This window comes from Zingiber officinale, chromosome 8B (assembly GCF_018446385.1).
Source record: "Zingiber officinale cultivar Zhangliang chromosome 8B, Zo_v1.1, whole genome shotgun sequence".
NCBI classification, from domain to species: Eukaryota; Viridiplantae; Streptophyta; class Magnoliopsida; order Zingiberales; family Zingiberaceae; genus Zingiber; species Zingiber officinale.
This window is the reverse complement of record NC_056001.1, coordinates 46,574,156-46,591,518: the sequence shown is the minus strand read 5'-3', so window position 1 is coordinate 46,591,518 and position 17,363 is coordinate 46,574,156. Positions and strand designations below refer to the sequence as shown.

Below are 17,363 nucleotides of genomic sequence, written 5' to 3'. Positions count from 1 at the left end.
ACTGTTAAGCATCCAAGCTCTCCATGGAACCTTCACTTTAAGCTTTAGCTTGTTGAGGGAGTATCTTGTGGAAGTAACATGAACTCTTCCATCCAAGTCACCGCTGCATAATTGCATGCATGAATATGAAAGTGAACCAAGCCAAAGCTTACTTAGGACAAAATTTGTTTGAAAACCCCTCACTCGTAATCTGACAAACAATAACTTTATCTTTATCGTATGACATACGTTATGTCGAAATCTTAAAGACTTGTGCATGTCTCCAGGGCGTAGCATAGACGGTGGGCGGATGACATCTATGGCGTAATGACCAGGGGTCAATTCTCAAGAATTGATGACCTAGAGTTCACCCTACCATATGCCTATAGCCTGTGTACCTACATGTACCTCTTTCTATATCCGTGGGGCCGACACTAAGGGGGGTGCTAAGGTAACGAATCTACCTTTTCTTAAAGACTTGTGCAACTATAGCTACTAAAACAATGGCCTCGAAATGAAAAACCGATATATCTATAACTGTTATTGTAGTTACACAATGTATATAAGGGCCATAAAATTGATGTACCTAAAGCCAATACCCCTTATAATATGATGAAAATCTCTATTTACTTATGCAAAACTACTGTCATACGATGAAGACATCGATGGCGACAAAGGGGTTTTCATCTAAATTTCTCTCACTTTAACTTATCTTCTGGGTTAGTTATATGAATCTAACGATGAGCCTATAATTATTTTTTTTACCTGTACATCAAAACCCTAATTCCATTAGACAACAATTCGTGAATAATTGGTAGCATTGTGGAAGGCCGATCTGACCAACCCTGTATCACTTTGCTGCATTGAGACAAAAAATATAAATAAATGAGTTGAATTTTCATTATTTTGTTTAAAAGAAAAGAAAATTATCAAGTGACAGCTTGGTGCATATGAAGTATAGATATATACCTACAACCAGACCAGGTGTAGTTGAACTTTGTCACATTGGCATGTAGAGCTTTCTACACCTTAGGATTGTTAAGGTATGCCTCCACGTAATTAGAAGTACAAGGATCAAAATTCTCAATCTGCATCAGAATTTAAATACAACATTAATTTTAGTATACAGAGATAACAATTGGTAGGTACAAAGGGATCGGACAAAGTTGTCATATATTTTGAAAAATAGAACGAGATCATCGAATCTGTTAGTTCCATGGTTTTTACGATTAACTTGGCTATAAACCATATCTCTATTATTCATAATTGATCTGATTGAGCGAATATTTTTAATTAGTTAGGCCACAAAAAGAAGCCTCCTAAGGTGAACAAAAAAATATTATGCAAGTTCCAACTCAACATGTGGAAGAGGAGCTTGTGAAACACATGAATCCATGATCAAGAGGAATTTATAATCTCTCTGACTCGAATGTTGAATGGCCATGATCATAAGCCACCCTTCTCCATTTGTGCAATATTCAAGTGGAAAATATTCATATTAGTGATTAAGTTTAGAATGAGTTTAGAAATGGGGGCCTGCCCGCCAAATGATCTAAGGAAACTTATAATCTCATCAAGTCAATCCTGCAGCGTATAGGTCTCCCTGGGTGCAATTTAACCTTATCCAGTGACTGACTTGACTGAGAACCATAAAATGATTTGAGTAAAACTATGTAATGTTAGTGATTAACATTCAAATGATTGGTGGAGGGGCCTTGAAAGGGTAGCAAGACCATTGCATATCTCTTCGCACATCACATGATCAAGCGAGACACAATCTCGAGATCACCTGGCATTCATGCATTTTTTTTTTTTTAATATGAGGGTTTGCATCAAGTTAGTTGTTATTGTATTTCTCAAAGGGATCATGATAGAAGTTAGCATTTACTGTCTGATTACCCCTAAATCCAATATAGATTTTTCCTAATTTAACTTGCGATCAAACAAGAATGCAATGAACTTCGATTCTAAATTGACTCTAAAACTACTACGAAAATGAGGATAAATATATAAAGATGCTTGCAATAGACAAACCGAGGGCAACTTTGGAGTTGGCGTCACGCCCGACGAGAAGCACAGAGGTGCGTATATGTTGTAGACGTTCACTTCCGTGAAGACGTGGTTCGCCTCAGCGACAGCTCGGTTGCACTCCGGAGGTTGTTGTTGCGCACCCGGCGAAAAATTGCAGAACTTGTGGATCGCAACAATGGTCTCGTCGGCTAAGAACGCGTGCGTCCAATAGTAGTCGAGAAGCCCCTTGTTATTCGTCTCCTCGTCGATCACCGCGTTCCCGATCTAGGTCATTCGAAAGTAAAAAAATGACATCTTTCAGTCGAGAACTAGAGGAGAATGATACTTCCCAAATCATCTTGCAATCGAAATGAGAACTTTCGATGAAGAATCGGATCTGAGGGGATCGATCCTTCCCAATCAATTTAATTAGCAATCAAAAGAGTGGGGGTCGATCGATCAGACTGATTGTTCTCGGGATCCATGTCTTATAGCGATGCCTTTGAGATTGATGAGGCGATCTTTGTGATGGAGTATGACATGGGCAAGCTGGGGGACGTAGTGCCCGGCGTAGCTCTCACCGGTGATGAACAAGTCCCTCCCCTTATACTCCGGGAACCGCTCAAACCAGTTGATGAGGAAAACCAGAGCGTCAATCGCCGTCCTACGGTCGCCGCTCGTGGCGTAGTCCGATGTGGTGTTAGAGTAGGAGAAGCCGGTGCCGGTGGGGCTCTCCAGGAACAAGACGTTCGCCACTGAATGGTGGCATGATGCCAGTCAATTTGAGGTAATGCCAAAGCAGAAATCTTTTGTCACGATGCTGATAATGATGATGATGATTCCTACCTTCGTTCCAAGCATAGGGATTCCTATACAGAGTCTTGCCATCACTCATGACTCGAAACGGCCCAAGCTCCTCCATGGCGCCGTACCCTAGCGATGAACACCCTGGCCCTGCACCCACCAATGCCACAGCAATCACCACTCTATCGATCGAAAAGCAACATCATTTTATACTAATTCCATACCTCCATTGAGCCAGAGCACAATAGGCTTCGATCCGCTGTTCTCGGCAGCCTCGGCAAAGTAGTAAAATAGAGCCCGTCCGTTGGTTCTGTCGACTGTGACATACCCCGCGTACTGATCGAAATGCACGCCTTCGGGTTGGCCAGGCAGCAGAACAACCTTGTCCCCCTCCTTCAGCCCGCTATTGTCGTAGACCTTCGACTCCAAGCCGGATACTGAAAGAAGACTTCTTGCCCAAGAAGAAGAAGACGACCTCTCTGCTCCGTTGTTAAAGTAGAACTTGTTTAGCACATCTCTCTGCCTCGCCGTGCTAGAAGCCACACAGTGTAAGAAACAGAAGAGGAGGAGGCGGAGGAGGAGGAAGAAGAGACAACTGAAACTTGGCTTCATTGTTTGATTGGGAATGAGGAATAGAATGGAATAGAATCTTATTTATGGGATGAATCATTGGATAATTATGGGATGAATCTTTTATAGGGGATGGATTCTTGTTTGAGCCAGCGGAGATTGACGCGTTTGTTTTGTTTGGTAATGGACTCTGTAAAAGGCCAACGAATGATTAATTTTGAATAAACATTTTCAAAATCAAAAGATTTTTTTAAAAAATTCCACTTTTTTTTCAATATTTATACAATGAAATAATGCATATTCATATTTTATTTAAATCTAATTTAATTTTCCCTTAATTTTTATCAACTTTTACCACTCACTCACTGGATTATTCATTTATCATAATAAGTAAATCTAATTAGTTTTAGCACTTCTTGTGAGTCACGTATATAATGATCTTATTAGTTTTAGCTTGACTATTAACTAATTAAATTAAGTGAGATTAAATTAATAATGAAGTTTAAATTTATTTAGTTAATGTTAAATTAATTGATTTTAAATTTGATTTCGAATTAACTAAAATGTTAAGTATGGATTAACTAGTTAAGGATTAATTAAGATTAGATTTATTAGTTTAGGATTAATTAAGTGTAAGTTAACATAATTTAAGTTTGAGTAAATTAGTAATTAAGTTTAAGATTTATAATTATTACTCACGTTTTGGTAAATTAAGTGTAATTATGAACTATTTAATTGAATCTGAGGTCAATTTATTAAGTTGGATTCGAAATAATATTCTTACTTAAATTAAGCTTTATTCATTAATTAAATATGAATTAAATTGTTTAGTTATGTTTAAATTAATTGATTTAAACTAATTATGAATTAGGTTAAATTAAACTTATATTAATCAAATAATAAAGGCTTATTACGTTGATTAATAAATAAGTTTTTAGGTTATAAAGAAAATAAAAAACTTTTAATTAATTGAATTAATTGTTTAAGTTTTAATTAAATTGATTAAGATTACTTAAATTTTAATAGTGTTAAATTTATTTAAGTTTTAGTTAAGTTAATTTAAGGTTGATAACTAAGGTTCAATTTTGGAGTCATTTAGGTGTGTTTAAGTTAGGTTTATGTTAGGTTTAATTTTAAAATTAAAATTATGAATTTAGTTTTAATTGGATTTAGTTAGATTAAAATTCAAATTAAGTCAATTTTTTAATTAGTTAATATAGTTAGTTAGTTTAGGATTAATTAAGTTGATTAAGTTTTTAGGTATAAATGTTATTACAAGAAGCAACAGATGATCAAACCTAAGTAATTTTGATATTGACAAAAGGTTCTATGTTACATCTTATTGTTGTTCTAGAAAGTTTAACTGAGTGTACAGAAGTCCTAAGTGATCTTAGGCAAAGAAGTCAAAGAGGACATTAAGCAATTAGAAAATCCTAGTTTGGGCTAGGCAATGAAGTCTGGGTCCGGTGGACTGGGCGAAGTCTTGGCAGGTCTAGGATGTCGGACAAAAATTTTAGGGTCGAGGACAATAGGTGAAGCCCTGGAGGTCACGGGCACTAGGCGGAAAATCCTAGAGTCGAGGACATTATGTGAAAGTCTAGAAGTCTCGGATACTGAGCACAAGTCCAAATGGTCTGGAGGATCAATTTGACAAAAGGTAAAATCTCTTGAAAGGAGTATGTGAGGACACATTCCCCGTTGAGAGAACAATAGAAGTCAGTCAGACCTAGAGTTTCGGCGAAACTCAAAGTCATGACCAGATAGTTCAAAAACTATCAAATATTACTTTTCTTTACATATCATTTTATGTCTATAACACTATGGTGCAGGTGATTGAAATTGTAAGTTGGTTAGAAAATGAGCATCCAGGCACCCGGACCCGGACATCCAGGTGCTCAGACATGGTCCAAGCGCCCGGACTGGGGAGAATCCAAGCACCTTCACGAGCTGAGGTGGCGCACCCGGATTGGTCGTCATATATCACGATCTAGGCGCCAGGATCGGTCTGGGCGCCCAGAGATGAGTAAAATTTATTAGATAAAGTTTCAACGAGAGCACGTCACGTCAGCCCAGTAGGGGTGCCCGGGAAGGAGTCTAAGCGCCTAGATGAGAGTATAAAAGGAGAGTTCGACCAGCACCTTCAGTACATCAATGCTAAGGTTTATTCATTAAATTTTGAACTATATAGTTTTGAAAAATAAGGTTTTATTTTTAAAAAATAAGTTTGAAAAATATGTAAGTTTCGAAAGACCAACAATAACGTATTCTACTGAAATTTTTATTAGAAAACTATAAGTCAACTATCAGGAGCATAAGTTAAAGTTAAAGTCTAAGCTAAGACAAAAAAATAAAGTCAACTAAGAAAAAAATGTCAAAGCCAAGTCAATGTATCTAAAAATATAGATCAGTCTCAAGACCTAAAATCTGATAGTCTACTATGAAGATGTATGGTGGAGGGGGGCCAGAGCTTCAAGATCTAAAAAAATTCATCAACTAGAAGTGTTGAGTCTGCTCCACCTCCCTAAGGCTATGAATCTCTTGCTAGAGACCAGTGATAGACTCCTCAAGGCTAGTGAATTTGTCCTTGCTACTCAGAATACCGTTCTAGTTCCTCTGTACAAAAATTTTTACAAGCATAGAACTATCCTTGCTACCCATGTGCTCTACTGAAGTTAAATTGGATTACAAATGAAGCTTAATATTATTAATCAAAATTGTCCTTCAGAAGTTAAACTTGGATTGGAAATGACACTTAACATTTTTACTCCAAGTTTAACCGATGTGATCTTCCTAAGTTAAACCATATTACAGAAGTTGATTAAATATCTATTTCAAAGATTGGCTTCCAGGTTAAACATGCTGAGGCACTAGACCTTCTTGGTTATGGGATTATCCACCACTTCCTAGACAAAGCCTTTCAAAAAAATTGGATATTTAATTTCTTACAGAAAACTAGGTTTAACTACAGAGATCTCAATAGAAGCACAATATCAAAACATGAAATCAAAAAATAAAATCGATAACAAAACGATAACCTAAAATCGATAGCCTCTTGTGTTTGGTTTTTCAAGATCTATACAAAGAACATGAACTAGTTATGATGCGGAAACAAATAACTAGTTATACCTTCCTTTATAGCTTAAAACCTCTTGATCTTCTGTTGTATTCCTCTCCTCCTTTTGGACGCTGTGTGGGCAACGATCTACCAAGATGGAATCCATCCGAACCACTTCTTCTCCTCCAAGACTCTCGAGCCACCAAGGGATGCCAAAATAGGAAATTTCCTTCTCTTCTTCTTCCTTACCTCCAAGCCACCGGCCACAACAAGATAAGCTTCCTCTCTTGCCACCGACCCTAAGGAAGAAAGCCTCTTCTCTTGCCGCCGGCTCTAGGGTGGAAAGCTCCCTCTCTTGTACCACTGACCCTAGCTTGAAGAAGGAGGACAATTGTCGCCGACCTCTAGGGGAGAAACCAAAGGGAGAAGAGAAAGGAAAAATGGTTGGCCACCCAAGGAAAAGAGAAGAGGAAATAGAATTGTGTTACTCATGAAGCAACCTCTCATTCACTTTTATAATCCTTGGTTATGGGAAAAAAGGAAAGTTTTAAACATAATTAAAACTTCCTTATTTGTGGCCTCCCCTTAAAAGGAAATTTTAACAACAATTAAAATCTCTCTTTTCTAAATTTCCTATTGTACATGGTAATAAAGGAAAGTTTTAAAATTAATCTCTCTATTTTAAAACATGTAGACAACTACAAAAAAGGAAAAATTAATTAAAACTTCTCTTTTTAAATCATGGTTACAAAAAAGGAAAATTTTATCAAAAATTAAAATCTCTCTTTTAAATATTATAGATAACTACAAATAAGGAAAGATTTTAACTAAATTAAAATCTCTCTTTAATCTTTTGTAGATAACTATAAAAGGAAAGATTTTAAAATTTTAAAACTCTCTTTTAAAACCATGAGGATGGCTATAAAAGGATAATTAAAATCTTTCTTTTAACCATTGTAGATAACTATAAAAAGGAAAGATTTTAACAAAATAAAATATCTCTTTTAACCATTGTAGATAACTACAAATAAGGAAAGATTTTAACAAAATTTTGTTTTAAAAACAAAACTTCCTTTTCCATTTCTAGTGGTCGGCCCCTATCTTGGGCACCAAGCTTGGCCGGCCACCTCTTGGCTTCCAAGCCCATGCTTGGCCGACCCCCTTGTACCAAGCAAGGATGTGGCTAGCCCATTACTTGGATAAGAAGTGGACTTTATGGATACAAGGATTTATAGAGGCTACAATAGGGACCGAGAGGAGAAATTGGTTTTGGTCTCCCGATGAGCTTGAGCTTCCTGTGTTCGCCCCGAATACTCAACTCAAGTTCATCAATAATAACTCATACCACTAAAGAGTTATTATTGAACTACCGCACCAATCCCAAATTACATTATGGGCTCCTTCTTATCATGAGTGCATTAATCTCCTTGTATTTAAGATATCAAATGCCCATTAATTAAATGAGTTATTGACAATTCACTTAATTAATATCTAGCTCCAAGAGTAGTACCACTCAACTTCATTGTTATGCCGAACTAGGTCCACCTGCAGGGTTTATATGACAATCCTTATGAGCTCCTCAAGGGGGCATCATCAACCTAGATTACTAGGACACAATTTCATTCTATAATCAATAACACACCATATAAATAATATCATTTCCCAACTTATCGGGTCTATTGATTTAATGAACTAAATCTCACCCTTTGATAAATTAAAGAAATAAATATTAAGTATACATGCTTGTTATTATATCATGATTAAGAGTACGCACTTTCATAATAACAGAGGTCCTATTCCTTTTTTTACAGTCAGTATAAAAAGAACAACCTCAAATGACTCTGCTCAATACACTCAGAGTGTACTAGTGTAATTTTATAGTCAAGATAAACTAATACTAAATTACACTACAACCATTCCAATGGTTTGTCTCATTCCATCTTGGTTGTGAGCAACTTCTTATAATTTATAAGGAACTGATAATATGATCTTCTGTGTGACACCACACACCATGTTATCTTCAGTATAAATTAAATGAACAACTACATTTAGCATATAAATGTAGACATTTACCAATGTGATTCTTATTTCAAAATAAATATTTATACAAAAACCTAAACTTTTAGTATACATTCTAACACTAAAATAGGTGGAATCGGGGGGTGGAGGAAGCTAAGGATCAACAAGAAGATCAGGCAAATCCTCCTCTTCTACTAGGACTGCATCTAGGTCAAGATGGGGCTGATCCTTTGGGTCAGGTTGATGCTGGTCCTCTTGCCTCCATGACATGACTCCCTCATCATCTATATAAACACTAGCTAAAAAAAGGTTCCTAGCACCTACTATGTTAAACTCATTTAAGTTTTTGACATCCCCTGAGGTGACATCAAAACCTAATGATGCTATAAGTGAAGTCAAAATATAGCATTAAGGCATGTGAACCCTTCTGCTAGTGTTAATACTATTAGAGTAAATGATGGCATGAAACATTTGTAAACTAATATCTACGTCAAGCCTATGGCATAATGCATAAAGTAGAAAAAAATGGAATGGTCACATTATGACAATATCTCTAGTGGTCAAAGGCAAAATCCATAGGACTAGGACCCTATATAAGATATAGTCCTAACTCCGAAGTGTAACGGATCATAATTTAGTCACAGTGGGTACCTGATAACTATCATTTTATAACATTATTTAGGATCCTATACTTGAGTTTTTGAGTTGATTGTGTGTTTAGATCTGCATTTATATCACATGTTAAGAGTTGTATCTATTTTTGGATTTTAATGTAAATTATCTCTTATTTGTGGAGTTATGACTAACATTTGAATGTGGTCTTTGCAGGCGATTAAAGGGGCCAAGAACTCGATCAGATCATATCAAATTTGGGCTCAAATCTAGGGTTACTTGAGGAGTTCAAACTCTAAAGTAATATGGATCGTCAATCCAAGATTAAGAGAGATCTAAGCCATTCATTGAAGATATGGTCCATCCAAGTCAAAGGAGAGCATATCAAAGCCATTAATCAAGATCTGGAGTTTGTGATCTAGATTTGAACTGATCCAGCTGTTGGATCATATTCGAAGCTTCTCATTCGTCCGTTCAGATATGAGAGCTAATTTAAATTCTATGAGAAGCAACAGTACTAGGAGGGGTCAAACAGAGAGAGGCTAGTGCAGAGGACAGAGGAAATCGGCAATCTCCTCCTTCCATCCACCGTCGATCACCAAAGCTCCATATATCATTGGGGCTTAAGGGATTTTCCTGTTGGATCGTGAAAGCACTACAGAGGGGGGGTGAATAGCGTTAGAAAAATTTGTAACAAAGTCAAGTTGAGTACACAGTGGAAAAATGAAAGGCACAATGCTAACAACACCAATTTTAATTGGTTCAGAACCTTCGGCAATTCCTACTCCAAGGCTCAGGTCCAATGAGCTATTGATGGGCAATCCACTAAAAAACTCTTCTGGTACCCCGCGAAGAGAGAGTCGAGTACATAAAAATTAGGTTAAGTGCAACAAACTGCACTTACCCTTTTATAGAAATTAAGTACAGAAAAATAATTGTTACCAACACTTTTTGTAGGCATGAAAATGATGCGCTTCGTGTTGATGTCTATCTGCCGGGCACGATCGGAGCTTCTCGAATTAGTCGTCGGGCTCAGCAGCTTCTTCGTAGTGTCGTAGCAGCAACAGGAAGTAGTCGGAGGCTCAGAGGTGCGCGCAATAGCTCGTATGTTCTTTATTGTCCAAAGCCTCCTCAAAATAGCCTTATAAAAGGCTTGGAAGGCACCTTCTAAAGGCCTTGAAGGCGCCTCCAATGGGATAAAAATTTATCCTGACTTCGCTTCACCTTATCTGTGAATCGATCAAAATTTATCCTATGGAAGACACCTTTCATAGCCATGGAAGGCACCTTCGAACACTGTCCACCCGAAGGCCATTTTCTTCCTTTTGTCCTACAAAATAATATTAGTCCACTAACCCTGCAAGACATGTGTTAGGAAAAATAAACAAATAATAAAAAGAGTAATTAGTTCCTATCCTCTCAGAACCAGGAACTAGTCAAGGTTTCAGTCTACGAATCCCAAATGGCCCTAGACTGGACCGACGCTTAATGCCCCTCAACTGGGATGCGTCCTCACAGTCGCTCTCCTCCAGTGACTTACCTTCACTTACCGTTTGCCAGACATCTGGTCAGCCCATCGACCAGTCTGGACTTCGTGCCAACTATCATGTCAACCCGTCGACCTAGCTGGGTTTCGTACCAGATATTAGATTAGTTTGTCGACCAATCTGGACTTCTTGCCAGCTATCAGGTCAGCCCGTCGACCTAGCTGGATTTCTCCTGCACACTCAGTCAAAATGTTAGATCATAACACAACTAACTTAACCTACTTTTTCATTCATCAAAATATGAGTTAGACCGTTAGTGTTAATCGCACCAACAATCTCCCCTTTTTGATGTAATGACAATCTGAGTTAAGTTAGTAATAAAAATGCAAAAATAACTGTACCATTGAAATAATTTTGATTTAGTTAGGTTGGTGTTTTGTCTAGTATTTATTTCTAACTTAAACCACCTAACTCTCCCCTTGTGACATTCATCAATGATAATAAATATAAACAAGTAAACTTTTTTTAAAAAAATGGCTAAGTAAATTTTGACAACTGAAATTTTTTTAGATTTACTGGGGGAAAAATTTAATAAAAAGGGCAATGATTTTCAAATATGTCTTTAATCTATATGTATACTTTCTAAAATAAAGTTTGGATAATTATCAAAGGCTATTAAGTTTACATAATTTTCAAACTTTATTAGATTTTCAAAAGATATATAAAATTTTGAAAATGTTAAAAGAAAGTTAGAAAAATTAAGGAAACAACATTTTCAAAATGGAAAGAGTTTTAAATTTTGAAAACATTTTAATAGAACTTACTAAACATTTCGGATTTTGAATTTTAAAAAAGATATAAAGGATGTTTTCAAAAATGTCTTTTCCAAAAATATTTTAATTAGTTTCTGTCCTCTCAGGACCTGGAGCTAATCAAGATCTCAGTCTAGGAATCTCAAATGGTCCTAGACTGGACCGACGCCTAATGTCCCTCAACTGGGACGCGTCCTCACAGTCGCTCTCCTCCAGTGACTTACCTTTACTTACCGTTTGTCAGACATATGGTCAGCCCATCAGCCAGTCAGTACTTTATGCCACTTATCAGGTCAGCCCGTTAACCTAGTTGGGCTTTGTGCCAGATGTCAGGTCAGTCCGTCGACCTATCTGGACTTTGTTCTAGCTAACAGGTCAGCCCGTCGGCCTAGCTGGGCTTCGTGCCAGATATAAGGTCAACCCATCGACCAATCTGGACTTCTTGCTAGCTATCAAGTCAACCCGTCGACCTAGCTGGGCTTCGTGCCAGATATCAAGTCAGCCCGTTGACCTATCTGGACATGTCTTTAAAATTATTAATATTGTATTTTGCATCAATACAAGTCTGGGTGTTAAAACTCACACTAACAGTAATCAGGTTAAGTTTTTCAGATTAGTCAAATACTAACTGGATAAATTAACTTAACTTATATAACCAAGTGAAAGCTGTTATTTTCTGATAGTCAATGAGTAACTAATGGTTAGGCAGTTAAGGACACTTTCTTGTTGTTTTATTTTAAAAATACTATCAGGTTCGGGGGGAGTATTAATAATTATTTTAAAAAAAAAATTACTTCCTTAATATTTAAAAGTTTTAAAGATAAATTTTTAAAAATCAGTATGACTAATTAAAAAATTAGTATGACCTATCTGGACATGTGTTTGATCAATCAAGCAAGTTTTTGACGGATCAAAGTACACCTTGATCGAAGTACAAGATCGCTGGCCTCTTGTGTTGATATTCCAAAAATGATACAAAGAAAACTAACTAATTACGTAGCGGAATTAAAGAACTAGTTGTACCCTTTCTTTGTAGCTAAAGATCTCTTGATCTTCTGTCATATTCCTCTCCTCTTCTTGGACGTCGTGTGAGCGACGATCTACCAAGACAAAATCACCCTCCTTCTTTTCTCGGTTTCCAAACCGCCGGCTACAAAAGGAGCTCTTAGGATGGGGCGCCTTCTCTTCTTCTTCCTCTTCTCCAAGTCGCCGCCCACCAAGAAGTAGAAGAGGGGGACACCGGCCTTAGCAAGGAGGGGGTCGCCGGCCCTAGCAAAGAGAGGGGTCACCGGGTCTTAGCAAGGGAGAAGGGGAGGGGCACCAGCCCTAAGCAAAGAGGAGGGGAGGGGCACCGGCCCTAGGTGAGGAGGAAAGGGATGGGCGCCGACCACAAGGAGGAGAAGAGAGAAAATTAGGTTTTATGAGCCACCACCTACTCCTTTTTATAGGCTTGTCGTCGGTTACAAAGAAAGAAAAATAATAGAATTTTGTTAAGAAAAAATCTCCCTTTCTATAACCTTGTCACCGACCCTAGTTAAATCAAACCAAGTTAAACCAAGCCAAGTTAAACCAAACCAAGTTAAACCAAATCAAGTTATGGATGGGTGGATGTGAGGCTTTATATAGAGGTTACAACAGGGACCTAGAGGAGGAATTGATTTAGGCCTCCTGATGGGCTTAGGCTTCCTGTGTTCAGCCCGAACACCCAACCCAAGTCCATCAATAATAACTCATACCACTAAAGGGTTATTATTGAACTACTGCACCAATCTCATATTACAATATGGACTCCTTATCATGAGTGCGTTAATCTCCCTGTGTTTAAGATATCGTATGTCTGTTAATTAATTGATTTACTAACAACCCAATTAATTAACATCTGATTCCAAGGGTAGTACCACTCAACTTTATTATCATGTCGGACTAACTCCACCTGCAGGGTTTATTCCTGATCTTCTGTTGTATTCCTCTCCTCCTTTTGGACGCTGTGTGGGCAACGATCTACCAAGATGGAATCCATCCGAACCACTTCTTCTCCTCCAAGACTCTCGAGCCACCAAGGGATGCCAAAATAGGAAATTTCCTTCTCTTCTTCTTCCTTACCTCCAAGCCACCGGCCACAACAAGATAAGCTTCCTCTCTTGCCACCGACCCTAAGGAAGAAAGCCTCTTCTCTTGCCGCCGGCTCTAGGGTGGAAAGCTCCCTCTCTTGTACCACTGACCCTAGCTTGAAGAAGGAGGACAATTGTCGCCGACCTATAGGGGAGAAACTAAAGGGAGAAGAGAAAGGAAAAATGGCTGACCACCCAAGGAAAAGAGAAGAGGAAATAGAATTGTGTTACTCATGAAGCAACCTCTCATTCTCTTTTATAATCCTTGGTTATGGGAAAGAAGGAAAGTTTTAAACATAATTAAAACTTCCTTATTTGTGGCCTCCCCTTAAAAGGAAATTTTAACAACAATTAAAATTTCTCTTTTCTAAATTTCCTATTGTACATGGTAATAAAGGAAAGTTTTAAAATTAATCTCTCTCTTTTAAAACATATAGACAACTACAAAAAAGAAAAGATTAATTAAAACTTCTCTTTTTAAATCATGGTTACAAAAAAGGAAAGTTTTATCAAAAATTAAAATCTCTCTTTTAAACATTATAGATAACTACAAATAAGGAAAGATTTTAACTAAATTAAAATCTCTCTTTAATCTTTTGTAGATAACTATAAAAGGAAAGATTTTAAAATTTTAAAACTCTCTTTTAAAACCATGAGGATGGCTATAAAAGGATAATTAAAATCTTTCTTTTAACCATTGTAGATAACTACAAAAAGGAAAGATTTTAACAAAATAAAATATCTCTTTTAACCATTGTAGATAACTACAAATAAGGAAAGATTTTAACAAAATTTTGTTTTAAAAACAAAACTTCCTTTTCCTTTTCTAGTGGTCGGCCCCTATCTTGGGCACCAAGCTTGGCCGGCCACCTCTTGGCTTCCAAGCCCATGCTTGGCCGACCCCCTTGCACCAAGCAAGGATGTGGCTAACCCATTACTTGGATAAGAAGTGGACTTTATGTATACAAGGATTTATAGAGGCTACAATAGGGACCGAGAGGAGAAATTGGTTTTGGTCTCCCGATGAGCTTGAGCTTCCTGTGTTCGCCCCGAACACTCAACTCAAGTTCATCAATAATAACTCATACCACTAAAGAGTTATTATTGAACTATCGCACCAATCCCAAATTACATTATGAGCTCCTCCTTTTCATGAGTGCATTAATCTCCTTGTATTTAAGATATCGAATGCTCATTAATTAAATGAGTTACTGACAACTCACTTAATTAATATCTAGCTCCAAGAGTAGTACCACTCAACTTCATTGTCATGCCGAACTAGGTCCACCTGCAGGGTTTACATGACAATCCTTATGAGCTCCTCAAGGGGACATTATCAACCTAGATTACTAGGACACAATTTCATTCTATAATCAACAACACACCATATAAATAATATCATTTCCCAACTTATCGGGTCAATTGATTTAATGAACTAAATCTCACCCTTAGATAAATTAAAGAAATAAATATTAAGTATACATGCTTGTTATTATATCATGATTAAGAGTACGCACTTCCATAATAACAGAGGTCCTATTCCTTTTTTTACAGTCAGTATAAAAAGAACAACCTCAAATGGCTCTGCTCAATACACTCAGAGTGTACTAGTATAATTTTATAGTAAAGATAAACTAATACTAAATTATACTACAACCATTCCAATGGTTTGTCTCATTCTATCTTGGTTGTGAGCAACTTCTTATAATTTATAAGGAACTGATAACATGATCTTCTGTGTGACACCACACACAATGTTATCTTCAGTATAAATTAAATGAACAACTACATTTAGCATATAAATATAGACATTTGACCAATGTGATTCTTATTTCAAAATAAATATTTATACAAAAAGCTAAACTTTTAGTATACATTCTAACACTAAAGTAGGTGGAGTCGGGGGGTGGAGGAAGCTAAGGATCAACAAGAAGATCAGGCAAATCCTCCTCTTCTACTAGGACTGCATCTAGGTCAAGATGGGGCTGATCCTTTGGGTCAGGTTGATGCTGGTCCTCTTGCCTCCATGACATGACTCCCTCATCATCTATATAAACACTAGCTAAAAAAAGGTTCCTATCACCTACTATGTTAAACTCATTTAAGTTTTTGACATCACCTGAGGTGACATCAAAACCTAATTATGCTAAAAGTGAAGTCAAAATATAGCATTAAGGCATGTGAACCCTTCTTCTAGTGTTAATACTATCAGAGTAAATGATGGCATGAAACATTTGTAAACTAATATCTACGTCAAGCCTATGGCATAATGCATAAAGTAGAAAAGAATGGAATGGTCACATTATGACAATATCTCTAGTGGTCAAAGGCAAAATCCATAGGACTAGGACCCTATATAAGATATAGTCCTAACTCCGAAGTGTAACGGATCATAATTTAGTCACAGTGGGTACCTGATAACTATCATTTTATAACATTATTTAGGATCCTATACTTGAGTTTTTGAGTTGATTGTGTGTTTAGATCTACATTTATATCACATGTTAAGAGTTGTATCTATTTTTGGATTTTAATGTAAATTATCTCTTATTTGTGGAATTATGACTAACATTTGAATGTGGTCTTTGCATGCGATTAAAGGGGCCAAGAACTTGATCAGATCATATCAAATTTGGGCTCAAATCTAGGGTTACTTGAGGAGTTCAAACTCTAAAGTAATATGGATCGTCAATCCAAGATTAAGAGAGATCTAAGCCATTCATTGAAGATATGGTCCATCTAAGTCAAAGGAGAGCATATCAAAGCCATTAATCAAGATCTGGAGTTTGTGATCTAGATTTGAACTGATCCAGCTGTTGGATCATATTCGAAGCTTCTCATTCGTCCGTTCAAATATGAGAACTAATTTAAATTCTGTGAGAAGCAACAGTACTAGGAGGGGTCATACAGAGAGAGGCTAGTGCAAAGGACAGAGGAAATCGACGATCTCCTCCTTCCATCCACCATCGATCACCGAAGCTCCATATATCATTGGGGCTTAAGGGATTTTCCTGTTGGATCGTGAAAGTGATAGAGAGGGGGGGGGGGGGGGGAATAGCATTAGAAAAATTTGTAACAAAGTCAAGTTGAGTACACAGTGGAAAAATGAAAGGCACAATGCTAACAACACCAATTTTAATTGGTTCAGAACCTTCGACAATTCCTACTCCAAGGCTCAGGTCCAATGAGCTATTGATGGGAAATCCACTAAAAAACTCTTCTGGTACCCCACGAAGAGAGAGTCGAGTACATAAAAATTAGGTTAAGTGCAACAAACTGCACTTACCCTTTTATAGAAATTAAGTACATAAAAATAACTGTTACCAACACTTTTTGTAGGCATGAAAATGATGCGCTTCGTGTTGATGTCTATCTGTCGGGCACGATCAGAGCTTCTTGGATCAGTCGTCGGGCTCAGCAACTTCTTCGTAGTGTCGTAGCAGCAACAGGAAGTAGTCGGAGGCTCAGAGGTGCGCGCAATAGCTCGTATGTTCTTTATTGTCCAAAGCCTCCTCGAAATAGCCTTATCAAGGGCTTGGAAGACACCTTCTAAAGGCCTTGAAGGCGCCTCCAATGGGATAAAAATTTATCCTGACTTCGCTTCACCTTATCTGTGAATCGGTCAAAATTTATCCTATGGAAGGCGCCTTTCATAGCCACGGAAGGCACCTTCGAGCACTGTTCACCCGAAGGCCATTTTCTTCCTTTTGTCCTGCAAAATAATATTAGTCCACTTACCCTGTCTTAAACAAATAATAAAAAGAGTAATTAGTTCCTATCCTCTCAGGACCAGGAACTAGTCAAGGTCTCAGTCTAGGAATCCCAAATGGCCCTAGACTAGACCGATGCCTAATGCCCCTCAATTGGGATGCGTCCTCACAGTCGCTCTCCTCCAGTGACTTAC

The 17,363-nt window shown here is 37.4% G+C and overlaps 1 protein-coding gene across 1 annotated transcript; it reads right to left on the bottom strand.

The window, feature by feature from the left end:
• Positions 1–2,112: 2,112 nt before the first annotated feature.
• On the bottom strand, positions 2,113–3,405 carry LOC122013760 (serine carboxypeptidase 1-like; the record flags this gene model as incomplete). Its single annotated transcript, XM_042569988.1, has 4 exons — positions 3,018–3,405; positions 2,836–2,943; positions 2,455–2,744; positions 2,113–2,274 (listed from the first exon to the last, which is right to left on the bottom strand). Coding segments are annotated over exons 1-4 (948 nt in total), but the record flags the coding sequence as incomplete, so codon positions are not given.
• Positions 3,406–17,363: the final 13,958 nt, after the last annotated feature.